General features: G+C 37.2%; 1 protein-coding gene across 11 annotated transcripts in view; it reads left to right on the forward strand.

The window, feature by feature from the left end:
* The window catches only part of rapgef2 (Rap guanine nucleotide exchange factor 2), a 103,031-nt gene that overhangs the window by 30,065 nt on the left and 50,644 nt on the right, over positions 1-22,322 (forward strand). For 8 of the 11 annotated variants that reach the window (XM_023328806.1, XM_023328812.1, XM_023328808.1 and 5 more), the window contains exons 2-4: positions 1,869-1,939; positions 4,743-4,799; positions 12,690-12,773. In XM_023328806.1, the coding sequence (XP_023184574.1) occupies positions 1,869-1,939; positions 4,743-4,799; positions 12,690-12,773 (212 nt within the window). Of the gene's footprint in view, positions 1-1,868; positions 1,940-4,742; positions 4,800-12,689; positions 12,774-18,996; positions 19,423-22,322 lie in introns of those variants that run through there. The other 3 variants (XM_023328814.1, XM_023328815.1, XM_023328816.1) reach the window with 3 other exon arrangements.

Genomic DNA, 22,322 nt, shown 5'->3' on the forward strand with positions numbered 1-22,322 from the left:
CTTACAGATGTTGTTGCCTTCGTCATTGTTACATTTAATGTAATTTTCTATTTTTATTTTTCTTGTTTTGGTTTTAGTTTTTTCAGATTTGTTTTCCTCTAGAACATTTTTTATTTAGTTGTATTTTTCATTTTTTCTCCTGCCATTCTTTGTATCTTTATTAATAACTTCATTCCATGTACAATCACATGTCACCACATGTGACGCTGTGAACAAGTGAGTTCACAGCGTGATGGAGGGCTGTTTGTTTACGTAGCCAGGGCTCTGCTAAGCTAACAGAGCCCCGGTGTGTGGCACAGAGGTCAGTGAAAATTGTAGGATCTCTTTCAGCCACCTGACCTGCAGTGTGCTGCAGCAGTATGTCATTAATAGGATCTCATTAATAGTTGTAACAGTATATAAAAAGAAATCCACTAAAGAATAATATAATTTTTTTTAAAAAGAAACTAATAAGTGAATAAGATTGGGCATAAAATAAAAAATAGATTCTAAATCAATCATGTTGAGAATGAGAAATAGTAGTTTATATTACACTTTATAATATAAGTTCTGAAAAGTCCTTATTTTTATATTTTTCTGGATGCAATATTTGATGCATATATTACTTTATCAAACCATTTATTTATTTCTATTTATTGCTAATTTTAGCAGGATTTGTCCTCCATATCTCACCCCATGCCTAGTTGCACTGTTGATTCATTTCCTTCAACAACAAAAGATCAAAGTGGCTGCTAGCAATACTCATTCATATGAGAGATTAAAAAGTAACCATCTTCTGAAGCTTTTCCTGACTAGTTTTGATTTGAAGGTAGACAATAACCAGGATTTGAGCTATTTTGGTCACACTTTACACTGTCTGCAGTTTCCAGGTCAAAAGTTTTCTTCTTTTATCTTTCTAAAAAGTGATTGTCTTTCAGTTCTTCTGTCTTTTTTATCCATTCTGTTTTCCATGAAGGAATACAACATTGACAGTCCTCTCACACACAGCATGAACTCTGACAGTTGTCTCCATGCCACAAAATGTTCAATAATTCCAGGATTGTTGTTGTGAGACACTTAACCCAGAGACAAACTGTGCGTTCACTGTGGCTTGATGCGGACGTCTGGCCGGCTCTCAGGACAAGCTCTCTGTTGTCCTGCCGCTCTGCCGTCGCCACATCTACCTCCAGTTTTCTGCCTACAAAGGCCTCCCAGTAGCTTCCACCAGTCGTGCAGCTCCAGCCCAAACTTGGGGCCTGGAGGTCTGTGGCCCAGTGTGCAGCAGCAGACAGTGGGGTGGCTGTGCTGTCTGCCAGCTCTGGGAGAGGGCCACTTTGTTTCACCTCAGACTTGGACAGCAGCCAGACCATCCCAGAGTTACTCACTGGGTCACTTGATGAAGTAATTGAATAGAGTTTATAGTTGAGCCGTGGATCTTTTTTTTATTTCTTCCCCTCTCTGCTGCTGCTTTATTGCCGTCTATTCCAATGTTCAGACTCACAAGTCAATGAAGCCGTGCTTGTTAAGAGTTTTCCATCACCCGACAGTCGGTTTATGTTCTGCAGCATGAACTAGCAGCATTGTAATTGTTGAAGCGAAAGCATAATTATAATTCACCAATGCTCAAATGCATCAATTTGTTGTGACACTCATTTAACAAGAATAATGTTAATAATCATAGATGAGATTTATTGAGGAATAATTTCAGCTTAGGGATGCCAGAAAATTATTTCTCAAACTATTAATGATTTAATCAGTTATAATAATGAATAATTTACACAAGAACATATAAACAGAGCTTCAACAAATGATTTATTAACTTTTTACAGTTCTTGTGATTAAGTTGGCACGGGTCTATGTCCGACTGACCTTCTGCTCCTCTTCCTCAGGACCTGGAAATCGTTTACTCATATCTCCATGGGATGGAGGCTCTGTCCAACCTGAGGGAGCACCAGCTGAGGCAAGTGTCTGCACCGAACATAGATATTCTGATACAAACAGTTCTATTGGTATATATCTAGGATGAAAAACCTGCTGAGAAAGGACTGAAAACAAGGTCTTTTTATTCTCCAAGGTCTCTAAAGACTTGGTACTTGGTACCCGGAATATTTTAATATAAATTTTACAAAAGATAAAAAATAAAACTGAATAGAAGTCTGAGACCCTTAAAATCACATTTTATTGCTTGTGGGTGCTATTTGACAATATTCTCATTATTTTTAGTCAATCTTTTCCCACATTAACCTAATGACTCTTCTTCCTGACTCCTATCTTTTTGTTTAGTCAATCTGCTTTCGATTGTTTACCCTCTTCCAGCTTTAATTAACATAATTTTACATTTTATTTTCAAGGTTAAAAAAGTCTGTCAGTTTCAAGTGGAGCTGCCCAAAGAACAAAAAAATATCTAATTTACATATGTATATAATGGAAATAATTAATATCTAATTAATTAATATCTAATATATATATATATATAATGGAAATCTGTATCCACATTGCAAAGCCTGATGATCTGTACTGTACCATGTTCTTTATTTTCGCTACATCTGTATTTTATTAAATTGGACGTTCTAAACTTGTTCAGTAAAATTTCTTCTAGTTGTTGGTCTGCGTCCACTTTCATTCAACCTATTTGATGTGTGAAAATTGCAGATTTTTTTTCTTCTCTACAACCCTCCCTGCCTATTTTGCCTCGCTCTCCAAAACGTGTGTGTTAGAGGTCTGTTCCCACCCTGGCCTGTGTGCACACACAGAGATTATATGGAGTAGGGAACAATGTTTCAGCGTGCGACTCGTGAGCGAGAACATTCCAGCGCCTGAGCCTTCAGAGGCCTCCCGCCCAGCAGTAACCCGCCTTGGTCCTGCCTGTTCGGATCCCCAGGAATGTCCTCATAGTCCCACACACCAGCCCACCACTTCTGCCAACCTCCAGACATCCCACTAACTATGGGATTATGTAAAGTCCTTTTTTCTCAACGTTTTTCCTTGCAAGGAATGTGTTGTTTTTCTCTTGTGGTTCTTTCACAGCTACTTTTTCCAACAGTTTTTTTTAGTTTGTTTTGAATATTGTGCAACTAGATTTCCTGCCGTAGTTGATTTCACTACAGTTCTCTGACACAAGTATTTCTAAACATTTGGGGAAAAGTTCTTTATGGCTTTTTAAATGTTTATGTAGCTGAACCATGAGATTCAAAAATGAGACCTGCTGCTTGTCAAATGCACATGGCTGTTAACATGGTGCCACTTGGAGCAGAAAGTAGTGCATGCTAGGTCAGTTGTCTAATCTTGTTTATTTGAACTAGATAAAAGTTTTCTATTCTCTAGATTAATCAGTGCCAAATCTTGGCTTTAAGCTTCAGGGTTAACTCGTCTAATCTAAAAGTAAACATTTCACTGTTGCTTTTCTTTAAGAAAGTCTCAGACGCTCAAGCTGCCACCCTGTAGATGGTTAATGGCAGGATGAATGAAGTATAGATTTGCTGCACATCATTTTGGTGTCACAAAGGCAATGGGGACCTGTTAGGATGAATGACATGTAACATTAGCAGATAATGATGATTATTGGAACGTCTTGTACCTTGTCAGTTGTTGTGATGTGCAAACTTGGTAGTAAGGTATTGTTTCTTCATCTGTAAGCTGCTGACTGGCATCTCAAAAGGTCAAATAATACCTAGAAACTTGAGCAGCCAGAACAGTTTCTGTGACGCTTATTAAAACCTCAACAGACACGAAATGGAAGGACTACTAAAATCACATTAGCAGCATTTAATTAAATCTCCCGTTTGTTGCTCATCTCTGTACTCAGTGCAGCGGATTTAACTCATCATGCAGGGCCAGTCCAAGGCTGTATGAGGCCTTGAGCAGAATTTGACGTAGGGGCTCCTTTTGTTGCTAAAAACATCAGCACCTCTAACAGCTTTTGTGTTAGATTCAGTGAAGTCTGGGAGAAGGGAGTAGTTTAATTGGCCAAGCTAAAAACAGTTATATCTGCAGTTTACTAATTTCTATTTGTGAACAAACAGAGCTCATACTCAAAGATTAAACTAACAGCACCAGATTGTTGTCATGGTAACAAAACATGTTACCATAACAACTATGGGACTACTAATTATGAATATTGTTCTTTGAACTTTTACAAAGTAAACTTGCCAGCTCCTTAAAATCTTACATTTAAATGTTAAACAATTTAAAATATTTTAATTTATGCATGCTGAAACCATTAAATCAAATTCAGCAGGATTGATAATTCCAATGAACAAATGTTACGTTTATGTATCTGTGGACTGTGTTAAAATATTAGCATTTATGTGGCCCCTAAAGGCCTGGGGGGCCTTATGGAGCTGCTGACTTAATTTCAATTAAACAGAAGTGCAAATAATTGGCACTCATTTTAATTGTATTTTTTGATTTGTTGTTTTTAAGACTAGTTGTGGGTTTAAATAGCGTTTCACTGGCAATGTTTTCCCGTAACATGTAATTAGCCAGTAATATTTTAACTTTTTCTGTTTACTTAACATCTTTTAATACAAAAACATGGTGGACCTCCTCGGTGCCCGACCACCGGGCTTAGCCAGTTCTCTGGGGGAAACCCTGCTTCTCAATCCATTTTTGTTCGCTTGTTTTTAAAGAGATGCCTTTTCTTTTCTATGCATGTAAAATCAATATTTACCTGAGCTAAAGCTTCTACATAATTGTTTTTAATGCTTGTAATAAATGTGATATTGCTGCAGGTCACTGATGTCCTCCTTGCTCTGTTTCCACAGAATAATGTGCGAGACGGTGCGATACGAGAGACACGAGGCCAACGAAGTGCTCTACTAGTAAGTCCTACACCGTGTGCATTCATGAATGCAGCAAGTAACAGATTTAAAACAGGCTCTGACCCCAACAATACCTGGATGTTATTGATGAACTGAAACAGGCTGGCTGCACACAGCAGAGCAAACGAAACGTTGCAGGCAAATGAAAACAAATGTCTAAAGTGCAGACGGAGTTAAGGCAATCCCCTGTAGAACGTTGGTGGGTCAACACTGTTTCAGGGCATCTGAGCACCACTAAGAAGAGAAAAATATCTTTTACAGCAGAGGTAGAAAGTTAGCCGGTCACAGCTTCACATTTCCTCCTTTAATATATAATTTGTGGTTTAATTGAATCAGGGAGGTGAATTGAAAGCTTCTGGATGCGTTAGATCAGTTTCCAAAGCTGCCACTGCTGCGGTTCACAGAATCAACTCTTAGTGTTTGACTGCTGTCACATGGTGACAACTTCCTAACACCCATGGTGGGAATGAAGTCTGTTAATTAACTCTAAGCTTTTCCACAGGCTTTAAAGAGTTCAGTGTCCGTTATTTTTTCTTTCTTCACATTCCTCGTATGTGTTGTAGGAGATAATGAAGAAGACCCTACATCTTCCTAGAAGTCCTCCAGGTGCTTTAGCAGCTGAGCAAACAAAAGGTCTACAGATTAAGTAGTGGTTGAATAATGGATTTAAGTTTGAGATGATTCTCTCTGGAACCACACACTGTGCCATGAAAAACTAGAAAACCATTTCTGGTTTTTGTATATGATGGATGTTTATAATAAGTTATACATTTTTGTAATCTTTAAAAGTAGCTTTGATCAACAATCCTCCTAACCTACTGAAGGAAATAAGCCATAAAGTAACCAAAAATGTTTTTTTAATAAGCATTTTCAGAGCATAGAGAGATATATGCTCAAAGACCACTTTTAACCACACCGAGAAACTAACAATCCGAAAACAAAAAACATAGAAACAAGAAATTAAGTTAAAACCTCCACACAATCTATAGAGTGTTGTTCTCTTCTAATTGATTGAGTTATTTTAGTCCTCTGTGTTGCTGGATGTTTCCCATCAGAGCTGTAAACATTATTGGTGCACTGATAAATCAGCTCTGATTTTCTTAATTTTGGAAGATCGGCGATAGGATGATACTTAAATACAACACCGATCTTTTCTACCTTCACAAAGGTCTGAAAATCTTAGCTGTAATAAACCAGGGTCTTTTTTCGGTCCTTAAATCTGGAACAACAAGGATTTTTATTCAGGGATCTTCCATGTATGGAAAAGTTCAAAACAATAACCAGACTGTATCCCCTTTCCCATGGAAGCTGTATTCATCCATGCAGCTCATCTTTCTTTCTGTCCATCTATCCAAGCATCAGTTCATCATCCATGATGTAAATTTAAAATAGGAGATGCATGTTCTTCAGGTTTCCAAGCATATTATTTTCATTTAATCAGATAGAAACCTGGTTCTCTGAGGTCAGTAAAGCTTTCCTAATGTGTGAAATATTCAGAAAGTAGTTGAGGATTATAACCAGGCAGTCTGTGTGCCTTGTAGCTGACTTCTCATAGAAACAGTGATGTAGCAGCTCCACTCTTAGATCTGTGAACTAAAAACCTTCTCAGAAGCACGGCAGGTTATTTCTCTCTTCCTCATTACATGTTTCTAAGCCTGTAGCCATTTTCTTTCCAATGACTTTGGCACAGCTGTTCTATTGCATGTCTGTTTGCATTTATTAACCTATAAAAATCGTGCAGCGCGCTCCCTGATAAAAGCAAGGGTAATAAACAGCAGAGGTTCAGATTGAGTTTTGTCATGTGTGGGAACTCAATCGGACCTTTCCTCTGGATCAAACAAACCTTTAACTGCCCGTTATCATGTCTTTATCTATTTAGAACAGTAGCAGCAATATGCTGTGGAATGAGGGCTGTAAAAGCCAATGAGGGAGGAGGGCTGTTAAGGTAATCATATGGCTGAAGCAGTTTGACAAAAAAGAAATGCTTTAGGAGTTTGTTGTCAGTTAGACGAGGATTTCTCCTTCAACCATCCGATTTTTATGTTAGGCTAAACCTGGGCTCTTAAGTTTTTCTCTCCTACAGAGAAATTTTCCAGAAGTTAGTCAATGAAGCGCTCACTTCTAAGATCATTGACTGTCTGTGGCTGTCGGCGGTCCTGGAGTAATGATGGGAAGATGGAGACAGTAGTTCTAAAAACAGTTCTCATATTTACTGCCTGAGGAGCTCCCTGGAGTGCTGACACTATATATATGCACAGATATGAGCAATCTCATTTAATATCTTCTGAAAACATGACATCCCATAAAAAGCAGAACCTCCCAGGGTTTACGGTCGTAAAATTATTGTGCTCAACCATCTTCACGCGGAGACGTCAATGTTTTCAATGGTGGGAACATTTTTCTGTCTTCTAGAAATGCCTATAACTACGTATATTTGACTCATGTGTTGCCCTGATCAAATTTAAGCTGTTTACATTTATGCAGCAAAAAGTACAAATAAAAAATATATATATTGAAAATTTGTATGTGGTAACAAATTTCTTTTATTAGTTATTAATCCTATATATCATTGCTAGTAGCACTGTAAGGTAAAATATGAATGAAACCATAAATAATAAAGACAGGGAATTCAGTTTTTCTGTGGTTTGAAATGACCAGTTGAGAGGTGGGTCTCTTTTCAGAGGAAACCTTTAGAAAGGATCTCACAGGTTCTTGTACATCCTGAGGTGTTTTGCACTGGGCCCTTAATCAAAGGCATAGGCTGCAAAGCAAAGGCAGCTCTGGCATGCTGCATGATGGTAGAGGTCGTGTCTGTCTATAGGCATGTAGTTAAACAGCTATCAGTAACTGCATTTGACCAACATGTGTCAAAACATTGAGTTTTATTGGTTGAGACACAATCCTAATTCAGGTAATGACATGCACATGATCTTTGGACTTTTTTCCTCTATGCACACGCTTTGATGGTTCTGAACGAGAGCCCAGTTCACCACTGTCGCTTCAGTGCCATCGCTGCAGGAAAAGGACAAGGACAAAAATGCAGCATGGGGGAGTTATCACCCACATGATAACAACACAAAGACTGAGAAACCACTGTCAAGGTTTCAAGAAGTGTGCAACATTTAAAACATGTGGATTCTTCCATAATGATCTTCATACTTAACTCCGTTCCAGACATTTCCATTGACATCTCAATTATCTCCAGAAGACATATCAGTCTCCGCTTGTGTGACTATGTCAAAAATGAGCTCAAGATTTCTTTTTTTCTTTTTTTATTCTTAAAACAATATCTGATTATTTGGAACACAGATCAACAAAACCTCCAAGAAACCATGGCCACACAAAAGTTCTTAGTTCCACCTCTGGCATTCCTCAGAAATTTTAGAATTTCTTTAATCTATTCAGAATTATCCGTATGAACATTTGCATGCAGTGAAAAACAGATTTTATCCCCTCCTCTGAGCTTCTCGTTATATTCTTAAGTTATAGTTCTTAAACTGGAAAATGATTCTGGTTCATAAAAATTTATGTTGGCTTTTACAAGCTTTCCAAAAAGTAGAGATCTGAAATTGTCCATAAAACATTTCAAATCTCTGACCAGTTGGTTGAACATTGTTTTGTGAAAATGTGAGCTGGTTTCTGTGAACTGGAGTAGACGTCACCACATGTTGGACATTACATCAGCGTTGGGTAACAAACTGCTGATGGTGCGTATATCACAAACAGCTGATCCCAAGTTAATAAATCACGATGACAACCAGTGATTTCCTCTTAGGTCATAAGACTAACAAGAAAAAGAGCAGAATTCTGAAAGATTATTCAGGCTTTTTTCTCCTCAGTAAATAAAATTGTCACTGAAAACTAAATTTATTGAGTTTATCTTATATATATATATATATATATAAATATATATATATATATATATAGTAAATGTGTTTAATTTAACAAAGATGTCATGATCTGAAAACATCTTTGTCAAAAAAAGGGGGGTGAATAATGTTTCACAGCACTGTACATTTTTCCAGACTGACATTTCCTACGTTTGTGAGGCTCACAGAGCAGCTCTGAAGCTCTTTGTAGGGAAAAGCAACCTCATTAAAATCTCTTCACATTTTGGTAGCTAACCAACATTCAGCACAGACGGAGCAGGTTTGGGTAAGGAGGAAATATTTGATTTTGTTCTGCGAAATCCCACTAAGGTAACAATGTCTCTCACCCCGACACTCGAGCTGTTTTTGGTTCTGTTTATTGTAGAAAAATTGTTGGCTTTATTTCGTAACATTACACACATATTGTGGCTTTGAGTCTCTGGAGAATTTTATGGTGAAAGCAGCCGTACAATAACATCTTAATGGTTACCGCTGTAGTTTTATTTTCAGCTGAGAGAAACCACCATTGTGTCGCAACTCCTCATTCTGTGTAACCTTGTGTTGTTTTTCGTGGACATTTCTTACATCTTTGTTTGGCCGTTGGGGAATTCATTGTAGTATGAACTGCTTCACATATAAGGAAATCATAATTGTCATGTTAAAATACTTAAAATCCAACAGCTGATTTTATTTAAATAATTTTATTAAACATCATTTGTATTAAGATTAATTATTGATTTTAAACCCATATGAAAGCAGAAATTCTCCATGATTTTTTTATATTCTAGATGGAAATGTTTCATGTTTGTTTATATCCTGTCAGGTTCCTGCAAGGATTTGAATAAATATTAAATTTTAATTTTAATTTCTTAGATTTCTATGTATTTATAGTCATATTCATCTTAGTCTAATTTTATCCTTTCCATTCTAATAAAGAGCAAACTTTATATAAATTAAGAATTTAATCTGTAAATCAGTTTGGAGTTGATTAGATCAGGAGTCTATGTAAGACAGACATCTTCAAAGACTTTGTATGAACTTGTGGAAGTATAAATCTACTTTTGACTTCATGTCTACTTTGATAATAACGTGCATTAATACTAAAAAAACTCTTTTTAGAATGTAGAATATTGGACTGTTTTTAACATATTTCTTATGAGTAACTTCTAACAGATAAAAAGCTCATGATTTGGAATAACCTTTTAAGTATCCATATAACAAAGATAAAAAATGTTTGAATTAGCAAATTTTTTTAAAGAAGACCCATTTTTTTAAAGCTGATGTTGGAGTTGGATCTCGAACCAGAAAAATCCAGTTGAGCCCTGCCAGAAGGGAAGTGGTTATCATGCTGAAGTCTGAGGAGTACAGTGTTATGAACTTCTGAACTTGTATTGTACTAATCATTGATTATGATAAAGGGAGCTTAATTGTTGCTTCATGTTTCATGAGTCAAAGCTCATTTTCCGAAACTCTACATAGTGGAAGGGTTCTGTCTTCAAGGTTTCACCTCTCCACCTCCATGGCTCACAGACAAACAGACTCCCTGTTGTTCCAGGCCTCCCTGTGGGCTTTTACAGTGTGAGCGTTTGACTATTGCTTCCTGTACGGATGACCCAGATCAGTCAAAGCGTCCCAGAGCATCCTATTCTTCTTTCTGCGTCTTTTTTGTTGTGGTGCGCTCTCCTCCTCCTGTTAGGCGCTTCCTTCGTTTTGTGCTTGCTGATTAATAATTGAAGGTTTTGTTTGTGCTCATTCAATGCAGAGAGGGATCATGAAAGTATGGAGCGACTATGTGGGAGAGCAGGAAGAGACAGTGGAAAGTGGAGCATGGTTCCTTTTGAAATAAATGAGAAATTTTACACTCTGTCAGGAGAAAGTGTGGAGAGGAGGAGGAAGAGTTGATTAAAAAAAGAACAAGTCAGCAGCACAGAGGTGTTGGGTGTAAATGTATGCTCTTGTGTAGGAGCAGGTGTATAATCGGTTCACCCATCCTTTACTTTTCTGTAACCACAAACCAATTTAGCCCTTAAATCGGACTTTTTGTCGTTCTCATGACTGTCATGACATGCTAATAGCTAAATATCTGGGCAGCAGAGATGACCTTCCACAGTAACATGTTGTTGACAGACTATGCTAATCCACCTCATTTGCTTTTGTCACTTCTTTTTAAATCTCTGTCTGGCTATACGGTTAGAAAGCAATCCCTGAAGATAACTGGAATCGTCAGTTTGGAACGGGTCTGTAATTTCTATGTTTAGCTTCTGGGTTCACCTCACATTACCGGTTAAAAACTCAGAATTACGCATCATACTAATGTTTCCTTCTCTGAATTTCTGATTCAGATGCCTAACAGCACATATATTGACAGTGGCCACAATGGAGCTCCGTTTTAAAAAATGCTGCTGTCCGTTCGGGGAAAAACTGGCTTTTTCCAGTAGTAATATGTAAAGGCCCAATTTCAAGGCATTAAATTACAAAGTTAAATTTCTTTTGTCATATTTGATATATATACAGCATTTTTATAACAGAAGATACAATAGTTACTTTATTGTGCTATGAAATGGTACTCTGTGGCTGGAAAACACATAATATTGCTCCTTTAAGGGAGAAAAGACAAGTTAAAAGCATAACTCATCCTGGTGGGTTATCTGCAGTTCCGCTACAATAAACAACCGACTCGTTAAAATCCTGTAAATGGTGCCAAAGGTAAAAGGTGGTGAGACTATTACTCTATTTTTGTGGAATTACTTATGGATGATGGAATTGATCTACTGATTTCTAAATTGATCTATGAATTTCTAACCTGACACTCAGAACTTATTTAAAGTTACTCTAGCAAAGTCAGATTGAGTTTTTCAGCTTTTACTATTCCATATTGCCACAAGAAAAACGTGTAGCAATGTTTCTGTTCTGTATGAACATTTTTGAAAATAAAAGGTTGGTGTTGCTCATGAAGATAAAAAAAACTAAAGAGTTGTCAGATATTATCTGAACCCTAAAACCCCGTCCATCACCTCTTCCATCGTAGCATCTCTCAGACCAGCTAACTGTGCTTTAAAATAAAAATTTTTAAAAACTAACATGGTTTGATGCTGCGTAACTTGGTGACTTAAAACAAATATTCAAAAAGATTCAACAGGAGGCAAGTTCCTTGCATGTGGGTAGGACTTATTCTCTGGATTTGTTTGTTTGTCCTCTTGTAAGGATTAGACTGCCTGTTTCATCATGTGAGGGTCAGTGTGAGTTTATGTCTGTAGCGCCCAGATTCTCTTTCTGCATCCCTCAGCAGGGTCATGCTGTGGTTGGTTTGTTCATTCATAGTGCTACTCCATCTGTGTGTCTCCAAGGAAGCCTTCTCTTTGTTTTCTGCTTCCTTTTTAGTCATTGTTCTTCCACAAATTACTACAAACTGGAATTTTAAAGCAAAATCTATGAATGTTGAATCCAGGAGAAACTATATTGCACACTGTCAAAAAAGGGGCTGCAGTTGTTTAATATTCATGTTTAAGAAGCTCTTTTCTACCTTTATTATGTTATTTATGCTGTATGACACTATTAATAATAAAACTAATGAATGTGTATATGAGAATGTTGATGTAAAATATAAAAATTAGTTTATGAAAGTGCCTATTAAATTGATGCTTGTGTTTGGAGGTTATTTTACGTAACAACCACAAACATCAATGAGTTATACTGGGAGTAAATTTAAAACATAACAATTAAAAAAATCTTAATATTTCTAGATGCATTTACTTTGATAGCCAAAGCTATCAAATGCAAGGCACAAAGAGATGCTATTAAGGAACTTTGAGGTGTGGAGAGTTAATATGGCTTGATTTGAGTGATAACAGGGACTAAATGTCTCGCAAAGTAACTGTTGTGAAGTGTTGCTAATTATCAGACTAACAATAAAAGCTTTTCATGCCTGTTTATTACTGTTACACCATACCTGTGTATAAAACTACAGGAATGTTGTTTCTTATTCTTTGTAGTAATTTGAGTCTTTGCTTGTGATTTTCAGCCCAGATGATGTGGGAAGCTGCTGGTACATCCTGTTGTCAGGCTCGGTTTTCATCAAGGAGTCCATGTTTCTTCCAAGAAGCAGGTAAGATCACCAACCGGTCTCAGTGCTATTGGACAGTTTGATCTTCTTGAAACATCAGTGGTGTTTCTACCGTTTAGTGTTCATACTTGCATAGTAGAAAGAGAAAACTTAAAATCTGGATATTCTAGACCACTATATCTTGTTCATTATAACTTATCTTCTGTAGAATCCAGTCATGACTCATTTTTGTTTTTTACTTTACAAAATTAGATGTTTAAACTCAATAATTTTTTCACCACAAAGAATTATGAGGAATTTACAGAGCTAAATCCACAGGATTTGAAATGTCTCCCTGAACTCTGCACTGATCAGCACCACTGAACCCAAAACCCAAATGTAAAAGAGCTGGGATTTCACAATCAAAGCTGTAAAATGTGGAACTCTATCTGTGGGCGGTTTGGAAACAATGATCTTTTTATCCTTCAGGCTTGCATAACACACCTACGGCCACTCTGAGCTTGTGGCTGACGCTTTAGCCATTGGAGCAGAACCCTCCTGGCTCTGTAGCGGGGGTCTTAACGGGTCATTCTTTGGGTTCTTATGAACATGGGAGGAATTTAAAATGGCTGAATTTAATCAGAGATGCTGATCTAGTCTGAAACAAACCTCAGTTTCACAAAGGTGAAATTGTGATCTGGATGCCAGATAATAATTTGCAGGTTAGTTAAAGCCAAACGTCTGACTTCAGTCTCTAAAGCTTTTACTAAGTGTTGGTTGTGAAATAGCATAGCCACTTCTGAATAATGAGCTCATGTGTTAACTGATGTGATCATGGCTCTCAAGTTTCTACATTTGGTTGAAATTGTAAATATGATGCATTAACTGCTTAATGATCAACTTTGGAGTTTTATTATTAGAGTAGGGAGGTGGGCATATTATTGCAAAAGTGGTTGTAAAAATCCACATTATTATCCACATTGACTAAACAGAGGCTGATGTGGCTGATGGCAGAAGCTGATCAGGTGTTGCAGTTAGACTCATTAATTTGGCTCTGACCCTGAGGAAAAACATCATGTTGGTGTTGAATCTGAATATTATGGGAAAACCATGTTGGAGGAAAGTTTGGAAAGAGAAGCTGTTGATTGTTTTAATAACATGAACTGCAAACATCAGCCGACATTAGACAACACTCCAAGATGCCAAGATTCTACACAATACTCGTTTCACAACATGCAAAACTTGTTTCGTACAGAGGCCTCTATTTTTGGTGCGTAATGTTGAATTAGCCCTCATGATTTTCACAAATCCACCCACTTTTCCTGGATTCATGAGGAAAACATGGGTGATACTGTGTTGCCATTTAGCTGCTGCAAATCCATGTTAGTCATGTTTTTGTTGGTTTCAATATTCTTCTTCAATTTTCTTTCAATATTCAATATGGGAACCTGCCTGGTGATCCCCTAAAGCTATATAGCCGTTGTAAATATGTGAATCAGGATGGTGTCCATTTGGCCATGAAAATGGCTGTTTGGTTCAAACAATGCGACAATTTCTTTGTTACTACTATCAAAATGTGTAGAATTTCTGCCTCCAAAAACAGTGGTGTTTTGGCTTGTATTCTTGTTCTTTGGCTTTAATAACTGAACCTGTTTTCATAACCAGTAATGTGCTACAAATTCTGAAGTTATGGCTGACCCATCCTTCATGAGAAATGTTGATACTTTGACAGAAAATCTTACCAAGCCTTGGTTTATTTTCATATTCCACTAGTTAGCTGTTGGTCATCTTGTGATTCACAGCCTTCAAGGATGCCAGAGTCAAAAAATCTTCCTCAGCTCTAAATGACAGAGCACCCTCTCAGCTTGACAGAGAAACCATTTAATAACAGGAACAGCTGGGTTTTTATACTGGGGAACTGCAAGAAAAGTCCTAATCAGTGAATATGTGGAGGCCACCCCATGTTGTGTCTAAGAGTATCATTAGGGGTGTATGACCTCAGTTACTTTTAACTGCCTTGTAAACAATTTCCTAAACCATTACCTACTCAAATTTGTCAGGCTTCCTCTTATTTAAAATGACTTCTCCTCATTAGATGCATTTTTGAATTGGCACCAGGAAGAAAATGCATCCTCCTTCATCTAGTCTATAAAGACTGTTGAGGGCAGAATGGCTCAGAGGGGAAATTGATTGTGACACGAGGAACTGAATGAAGTCCGGCGGGACTTCCTGAAGCTTTTAAAGATGCGCTGGAATTGGGTTTCAGGCGGACCTTGCCCAGAAATGGCTCTCCGTATCTAGACTGACAGTCAGGTTGAAAACCTGATACGGCTCCATCCTTCTCTCAGTGCCTCTGCTCTCCTCTCTGGTAGCTGTAGTGAGATCGGATCTGGGGGAAGATGAATGACTCAGCCGTTAAGTGAAGAAGTTGGAGCTCTTTGTGCGTGATTTCACCCATGTGTGAAATAAAATACAACTCTTATGAATTAGTGTTTAGGAGTGGGTGATGGCTTTAAAGCAAGTGCAGGAACATGGTCTGGTAAGCTTGATCAAGAGGCATCATGTCTTTATATTGAAGCTTAATAAATCATTATGGAGCTGCTTTAATGACAGATTATTAAAGAGTCAATAAAAATCTTTACTTTTCTATCTTGACAGTCATAACAGTGAAATGACACTGTGAAACCATTTTCCATAGCAGTGGTTAGTTTGCATTTTATAGGCATGTGTTGATTTTCTTCAAATTAGATTAAAATATTTTTGCAGAAAATCTCATTATTTCTTAACCAACTCCTTACTCGCTTAGTCAGAAATCTTATTTTACATGGAACCGGGATATTTGACCTCTAGATTTGGATTGACTTGTGGTGATTAAAAGAAAATCTCAAATTAGACCTGAATTAAGTCTTCATTTATTACACATTTGTACACAAATATGCATTTATTATTGTGACAAACATTCTTCTGCTTGGATAAAGATTATAGATACGTGCACGCCAATGTTTACTCATGATTAAGAGAAACATAAATGCATGAATGTCTTAGCTAAACCTAGACAATATAACTTGATTGTGCAGATTATTCCAACTGACCATTTGAAAGACCATTGTTGACTTTGTAAGGATTCAGCTTACTAAGACATTACTGATTATTTGATGCCCCCAAATTTATATGAACATTTTGGGATTCCTGTTAAAACCTGACCTTGTACAAAGAAAGGTCTATAAAGATTAAAGTGAGCAAGTTTGGTTCTGAACTGACCTAACTCCCCATTTCAAGCCCACACAATACTGATTGCATGAATTTGAGCAGAGACTGCAAATCAGGGCTTCTTGCCCAACAATTCTACAGTAATGATCAAAAATACCTAAACTTGTGGATCTTTCCCACATGGATTGAAGCTTGGATGACATGTTTAACCCCATGGATTAGAAATGGAATCTCACTAAAGTTCATGTTTCGAAAAGAAGTTACGCAAATACTTTGACAATATAGTTTCTATACAAAAGCCAGCAGTGTAAGTGGACTACTTGCTGAGTACAAATTGGTGTTCTCGGGTTTTGCAGCTTTTCTGACAAAACATCCAATTAACACTATAACATCTTAGAAATTATTTAACTTAGGATTAATTATATAACACTTGAGTTGTAAGTATAGTGTGTCAGTTTTATACCAGCAATCAATCAAAGCCATATTTACGGTAGTTTAATTATGGATTTGGAGTAACTGATTTTGGATCATGATTGCCTCTGAATCCCTTCTCGGTGTTCCTCAACTCTTATTCTACAGATTTTCCGCCATCCTTTCATATGGGGTTGCCTACAACAACTCAGACTTGTTGTTGTAGGCAACCCAGTTTGCTTTGTAAACCTTACAGATCGGGCGTACTGCTAAATTTAGAAAAGCTAATTGTGAAGATTGTAGTTTTCGATGATGGACTGAGTAACATAAGAGGAATTGTTCTAAATGTTAGAACAATTCCTCTTTATATGAACATGATAACTTCCCCTCTATTATGAACTTTATTAACCCTGTTAACGGTTTAACTTCTTTCCCTTTGTGTCAGTTCATTATGAGCAGACTGCTTCCAGAACCTTCAACCATCTGACTCAAACGTGTTCTTATATTGATGTGCATTTCTTTATGAATCAGCACCTGGTTAGTGGAGGAAAATCAGGCTGATGCGTTAATTTGTGTCTTGTGTGTCGCGAAACAGGTCAGTACAGCTCAGATTGAAAAAAGCCATTCCATCTTAAGTTTCTGTTGTATGACTATTTGTGGGTTTTTGTGGCCCAAGTTGTTTTCAAACTGCTGATTTTTTATTTTATTTTTTTAAATTCCAAGCAAAGGAAACATCTAGCTCTCTGGAAGTGCACAGCAGCAGTTGGGAGAGAGGAAGCAGCCAGATATTCTGTACTCCATACAATCTAAGAAAACTTTATTTTTTTATTATTTGTTATTTGAGCATGTTTAAAATGTTGGAATTAGTAAAGAAATTACATTTATTCCCATTGCTTAAAAATCTCAGTAACCTTGGCCATATTTGTGTTTTTATCAGAGTTCATTGAAGCACATGTTCTTGGTAAGTTCTTTGTTGACTAAAAACGGTGGGATATGTAGTTTTGATGTGATCAATGAATGGGGAAAAAATGAGACTTTTCACCAGAGCTGGTAATGGAGAAATTAGTCCACATTTAGTGGCTTTTTATTGGTAGATGTCAAGTAAATGGTGGAAATTCTGACAAAAATAACTTGTCAGAAGTTATTTTCCCCACAAAGACCTGTTGATAGGGATGAGAATCTTTAGCCACTTCATGATCCAATACGATTACAGAACAGTAGGCTACAGTGCAACTAGATTTTAATTATTAACAAACATGCCGATTATGCAACCATAAACTGTCCTGTGTCCTGGTGCAGCTCTTAGGCACTCATGGGTCCAATATTTTTGCTCCTCAAAATCATGTGATAAGTTAGCTTTTAGATTAGGAAAGTACCGATATAAAAAATTGGGCCGATATTGATATTATGTTGGATTCCAATATTTAACTGTATGATAATATATATCAATATTGACATTAACAGCTTTAACTTTACTTCTCTGCTTTAGTTAAAACCCCCACCTTCCTGCATTACATGACTGTGACTGTCACATGACCAAACAAACATCACATGGCTGACCAACCCGCTTTACTGAAGCACAGTCTGCAACAAAATGAAAATCAAGATTGGTTGTTAATATCAGCCCAGTTTTGCTTATCAAACCGCTACTGGTATATTGATGTCGACATGTCATCCATCCTGACTTAAGATAGGTGTTTTAACGTTTGTTAATCAAGACAGAGTTGTCATGTTAAAGGTTAAATTTCATCTCCTAACTCTGAATATGAAACAGTGCCAATAACATTGTTCACCTTTGATTTGGTGCTTTACCCATTTATTGTTTTTACAAATCAGTCATGATCAGTAAAAATTTGCTTTTTGACAAGAAACCAATAAAAAAGACTTTCATGTCAAAGTGAAAACTGATGATAGTATTATTAACTTAATAATAGTACTATTAATTTAATAAAAATACTTAATATAAGATGAGTGATTGCATAAATATTCATCCCCTTTAAAGTGACTGACCTAATTTAGCAGCGGTCCAGCCAATTTGTGCAATTGGTCTCACATTGAGTGGAATGGAGATCACCTGAGTGAAGTTACAGATTTTTAAAGACTATGATCTATTAAGTTTTTATTATTGTTTACAGTAAATTATAGTCACTTTTTGAAAACAGACTAAAATCAATCCTTTTACTGGAATCCAGACACATAAGAGGAAATTCCTTTAAAGTTTCAGGAATCTTCTCTAACATGTTTTACATATTTAAATTTCAACATGACTCAGCAAAGATATCACATCATCTTAAAGCATTCTGCTAATGGCAGTCAACTTAATTAAAGTATAAACTGTCCAATTAAAATAATTATTAAAAAAAAACTTCCTTAAAATAGATTTTCATTGAGTTAAAACTAAAAGACTTCATAAAGTGAAGCATTTTTACTGTAATGGGAGGACAGGCAGTCTACACCTAACTACAACATAAATACACGCTGAGAACAAACTGTCCTCCCTCCCTGTCTCTCATGCGTTGTGACTGTAGCAGGAAGTGAGTCGTACGCTGGAATGCTGTCTGTCGTCTACTCTAAACATTACGCTGGGAGAGAGGAAGGGCAGATGAGAAAGGGGGCAGAGCTTTTAGACAGGAGCTGATTCACACACACACTTTCAGAGCCACACACTCCCATTTCACAAAACGCAGATCTCCGACAGCAGCAGCGGGTGTGTGCAGAATGATATGCTGCAGTCACACATTAGTCCTGGAGCTTGGGACGGATTTTTGGGACTCTTTCTGGACTATCAGGAGGAGATATTTTAAGGTGTGATCCTGTTGTCTTCCCAGGTGGCCGTGTCACTCTGCGAGCACTTTTAGAGTGACAGGGTGAGTGCTCACACTTCGGCAGCAGCTGCAGCTTCTTCAGTCTGATTCAACCTAAAGACATGATTATAGCTCTCACTACATCTTCCATCGGCTCTCTGGAGTTCAGGGTTGTGAGCTTAAAGTGGGGGTCGTCTCCGCGCCGGGAGCTGGTAGCTGTAAAGCAGTCACGTCTGGAATGTGAAGCACGCCTTTGAAGTTATTTGGAATATGTCAGCCAGGAATGGGTGTGTATTTCTCAGGTTTGTAGGGTGGCATGCGACTTTTGGCAACTTTATAACCAAAACAAGACATAATGCTCATGCTGCAGGGGTAAATGTGTTGGATATGTTCCAAATAAATTGTTCTTTTAGTTGTTTTAAACACACTTCTTCCCTTTCTTGTCAGTATAAGTACACTTATATTTTGGGAAGTTAAAGTCACGAGTCATTCGGACATTCTTGGCCTCAGTGATGACTTCTATTTTGGGTCTGACAGAGTAAAGGTTTAGGCTGTGTGTGATCCAGCCATGATGATCCTCCAAAGCATTCTGTTCATCTTTGCCAGATGGGCGAACGGTCAGCTGCAGTTGATACAGATGCTCCAGAGCGCTTCAAACCCGAATGTGGTTTTCATCAAATTATGAATCATGACTAGTCACTCCTCTCCTCCAGTCTCTTCTCTATACTCTTCAAAAGTGTTGTAAAACCAGGGAACCTAATGTTTATTCAGCTTTAAGTGTTGTAGTGTTAAAATCCAGCATTTCCTTTTTAGTGAGTTTAATACCTAAGCAAAGTGAAGAGATCTTATCCACCCAGATCAGATCCAGGATCCAGGCTTCAGGGTTAGTGATCCCTGTGACATTTCAGATGCTCAGGTTGGTTGGAATGCTAAAGGGCCACCAAGGCAGAGGAGATGTCTGTCAGAGATGACTGAACAGTAGCAGCTGATCGTTTTCCATGCTTTAGTCATTTTACTCTTGATAATAAAGGTAATCTGGCTAGTCTATAGAATTAGAGCTTTAATCTTTGGAATAAAACACCTCACACTTTATTTGATATAAAAGCTGGAGGTGAAATGATGTTTGCATTGTTAGATTCTGATTTTGTAGAAATTCACAGTTTATGTATGAGCTTCACTACTTCTGATGATGCCCAACTTCCTAGTTTTGATGCATTCATTGACAAATTAGCATGCAACTAAACGAGACAGGGATCTGAAACTAGGGTCCAACTAGTGATTATTTTATTCAAATAATCATTTATCGGATATCTTTATTGGATGAGGATATTCAATAAAGGTAAAGATAAAAAAAATTGGCACAAATTTCCTCAATTTTTTATCTGATTAAGGCATAATGCATAGAAAATTGAAACAAATAATTCAGCTCATTTTAAAAAAAGAAAATAAACATTTTCTTGTCTAGAATACCATAATATTTCCTCAGTGCATGCTTAATTATTTGAAGCAAAGGATCCATCTGCAGGTAGAAAAATGCTTCTGATATCAACATTTGAAATTTCAGCCCTTTCTGATTGACTTGTCAATACAGTGGAAAGCTGATTGTTTATTTTTTGGATTAACCAGTTAACAGTAGGATAGCAAAACATGTTTACTTTTAGATTTTTTTATTTTTTACAATTTGCAGTTGGTGAAGATAAAACAATGCCTCTTAAGGAATTCAGCGTAGAACTGATTTAAAGCAGATTTTTTTTTTCATCTTAAATACACAGTGTGTATATTTCGTACAGTTTTGGCTCAATTGCTGTTCTGAATACGATGTTTTCAGCAATCTGCCTTTTTTAGTTTGTATTCTCCAATAAATTATTTATTAATTACTTCATCAGTTGACTATTATTTCAATAGCCAGTTCATTACGATTAATCTGATAAATCGTTTCAGCCCTATCTGTAACAGCAATCTGTAATTAAAGATAATATATGCTATTTTATTGCACCATTTTATTCTTCTAATTCAGCAATGTGAAGACTTCTTTCAGCAGTTTTGCATTGTACATGGAGAGTGTGTCCTAGTCCAAGCAAGTGAAGGACTAAATGAATAGCAGGGTGTTCAGTATCGTTCTCATTGCTGGTTTAAACAATAGTAAAAGAAAAAAAACAATCTGTGTTGCAGCATTGCTGTGTTAAAAATATGAGTGTAATGATTCATTCTGACACATTTCTTTGGTGGTTAAATTTGTCTTTCTGGTTTCGGAAGTTTCCCGTCCTATGCGGTTCTCAGGGAAGCTGAAGCAGGGCTCACTTCAGCCTAAATTCCTCTTTGCTTGGTAATTCGTAGGAACTGCTCCGTGCATTTCAGCAGCATCAGTTCTGCTGATAAAAATCAAGTATTTGCATTAATTTTAGAGGTGCCACCATCCCAGTCAATTCTTCACATAATTTCTGCTCTTGCAAGATTTTTTTTTTTTTACTTTCACTGCTAGTCCTGGAGCACTACAAGCTTTAATCTCCAAACAAGATAGTTTTGTGTTCCTCCCCCACGCTGCACTTCCATAATCCCTGCTTTAATATCTCACATTGCCAGCGGTGCGGTTATTTTTTATGTAAAATTGAGCACTGGATTACTAATGTCAGGAATGGAGGAGCATGATTGAACATGCCACTCTGCTGTCTGCACAGGGTGGCCTGATGCGTTTGTGATATGTATATGGGTGGAAACACAGCTCAGAGCTGCTGGGAGCATCAGAAGCAGACTTTGCTTCCTGTAAAACCACTGCCTCCCAGACAAATCAGCAGTGCTGGAAACCAGTTGCAAAAGAATTACAGCATTTGTCTTCTTGTCGAGAACTGCAATAAAAATACTGAGTAAGCTCTTCGCATCGGTGTGTTTTGTCCTGTGGTGGAATTCAGGCTTGTGTTTGTCAGGGAATACAAGCAGAGTTACAACGGCGTTAGACTGAAGCTCAGGCAAAGCAAACAGCAACAATCAGCATTAACCCACTCACTGCCATTGCCCTCAAGCTGCCGCTCATGTTTTCTTTGATTTAACACAAGCTTCTCGGCTTAACGTTTTGCTTTTTAAATTGTTAAGTTATCAAAGGGAACTTGGAAAAATGCATTTTGTCACTAAAGAACAGACAGGCTGATAAGAGTTGATAAAGTTTCTAAGAGTCTTCTACTAGAACAAG

The sequence above is a fragment of the Xiphophorus maculatus genome, chromosome 23 (assembly GCF_002775205.1).
Source record: "Xiphophorus maculatus strain JP 163 A chromosome 23, X_maculatus-5.0-male, whole genome shotgun sequence".
Taxonomy (NCBI): domain Eukaryota; kingdom Metazoa; phylum Chordata; class Actinopteri; order Cyprinodontiformes; family Poeciliidae; genus Xiphophorus; species Xiphophorus maculatus.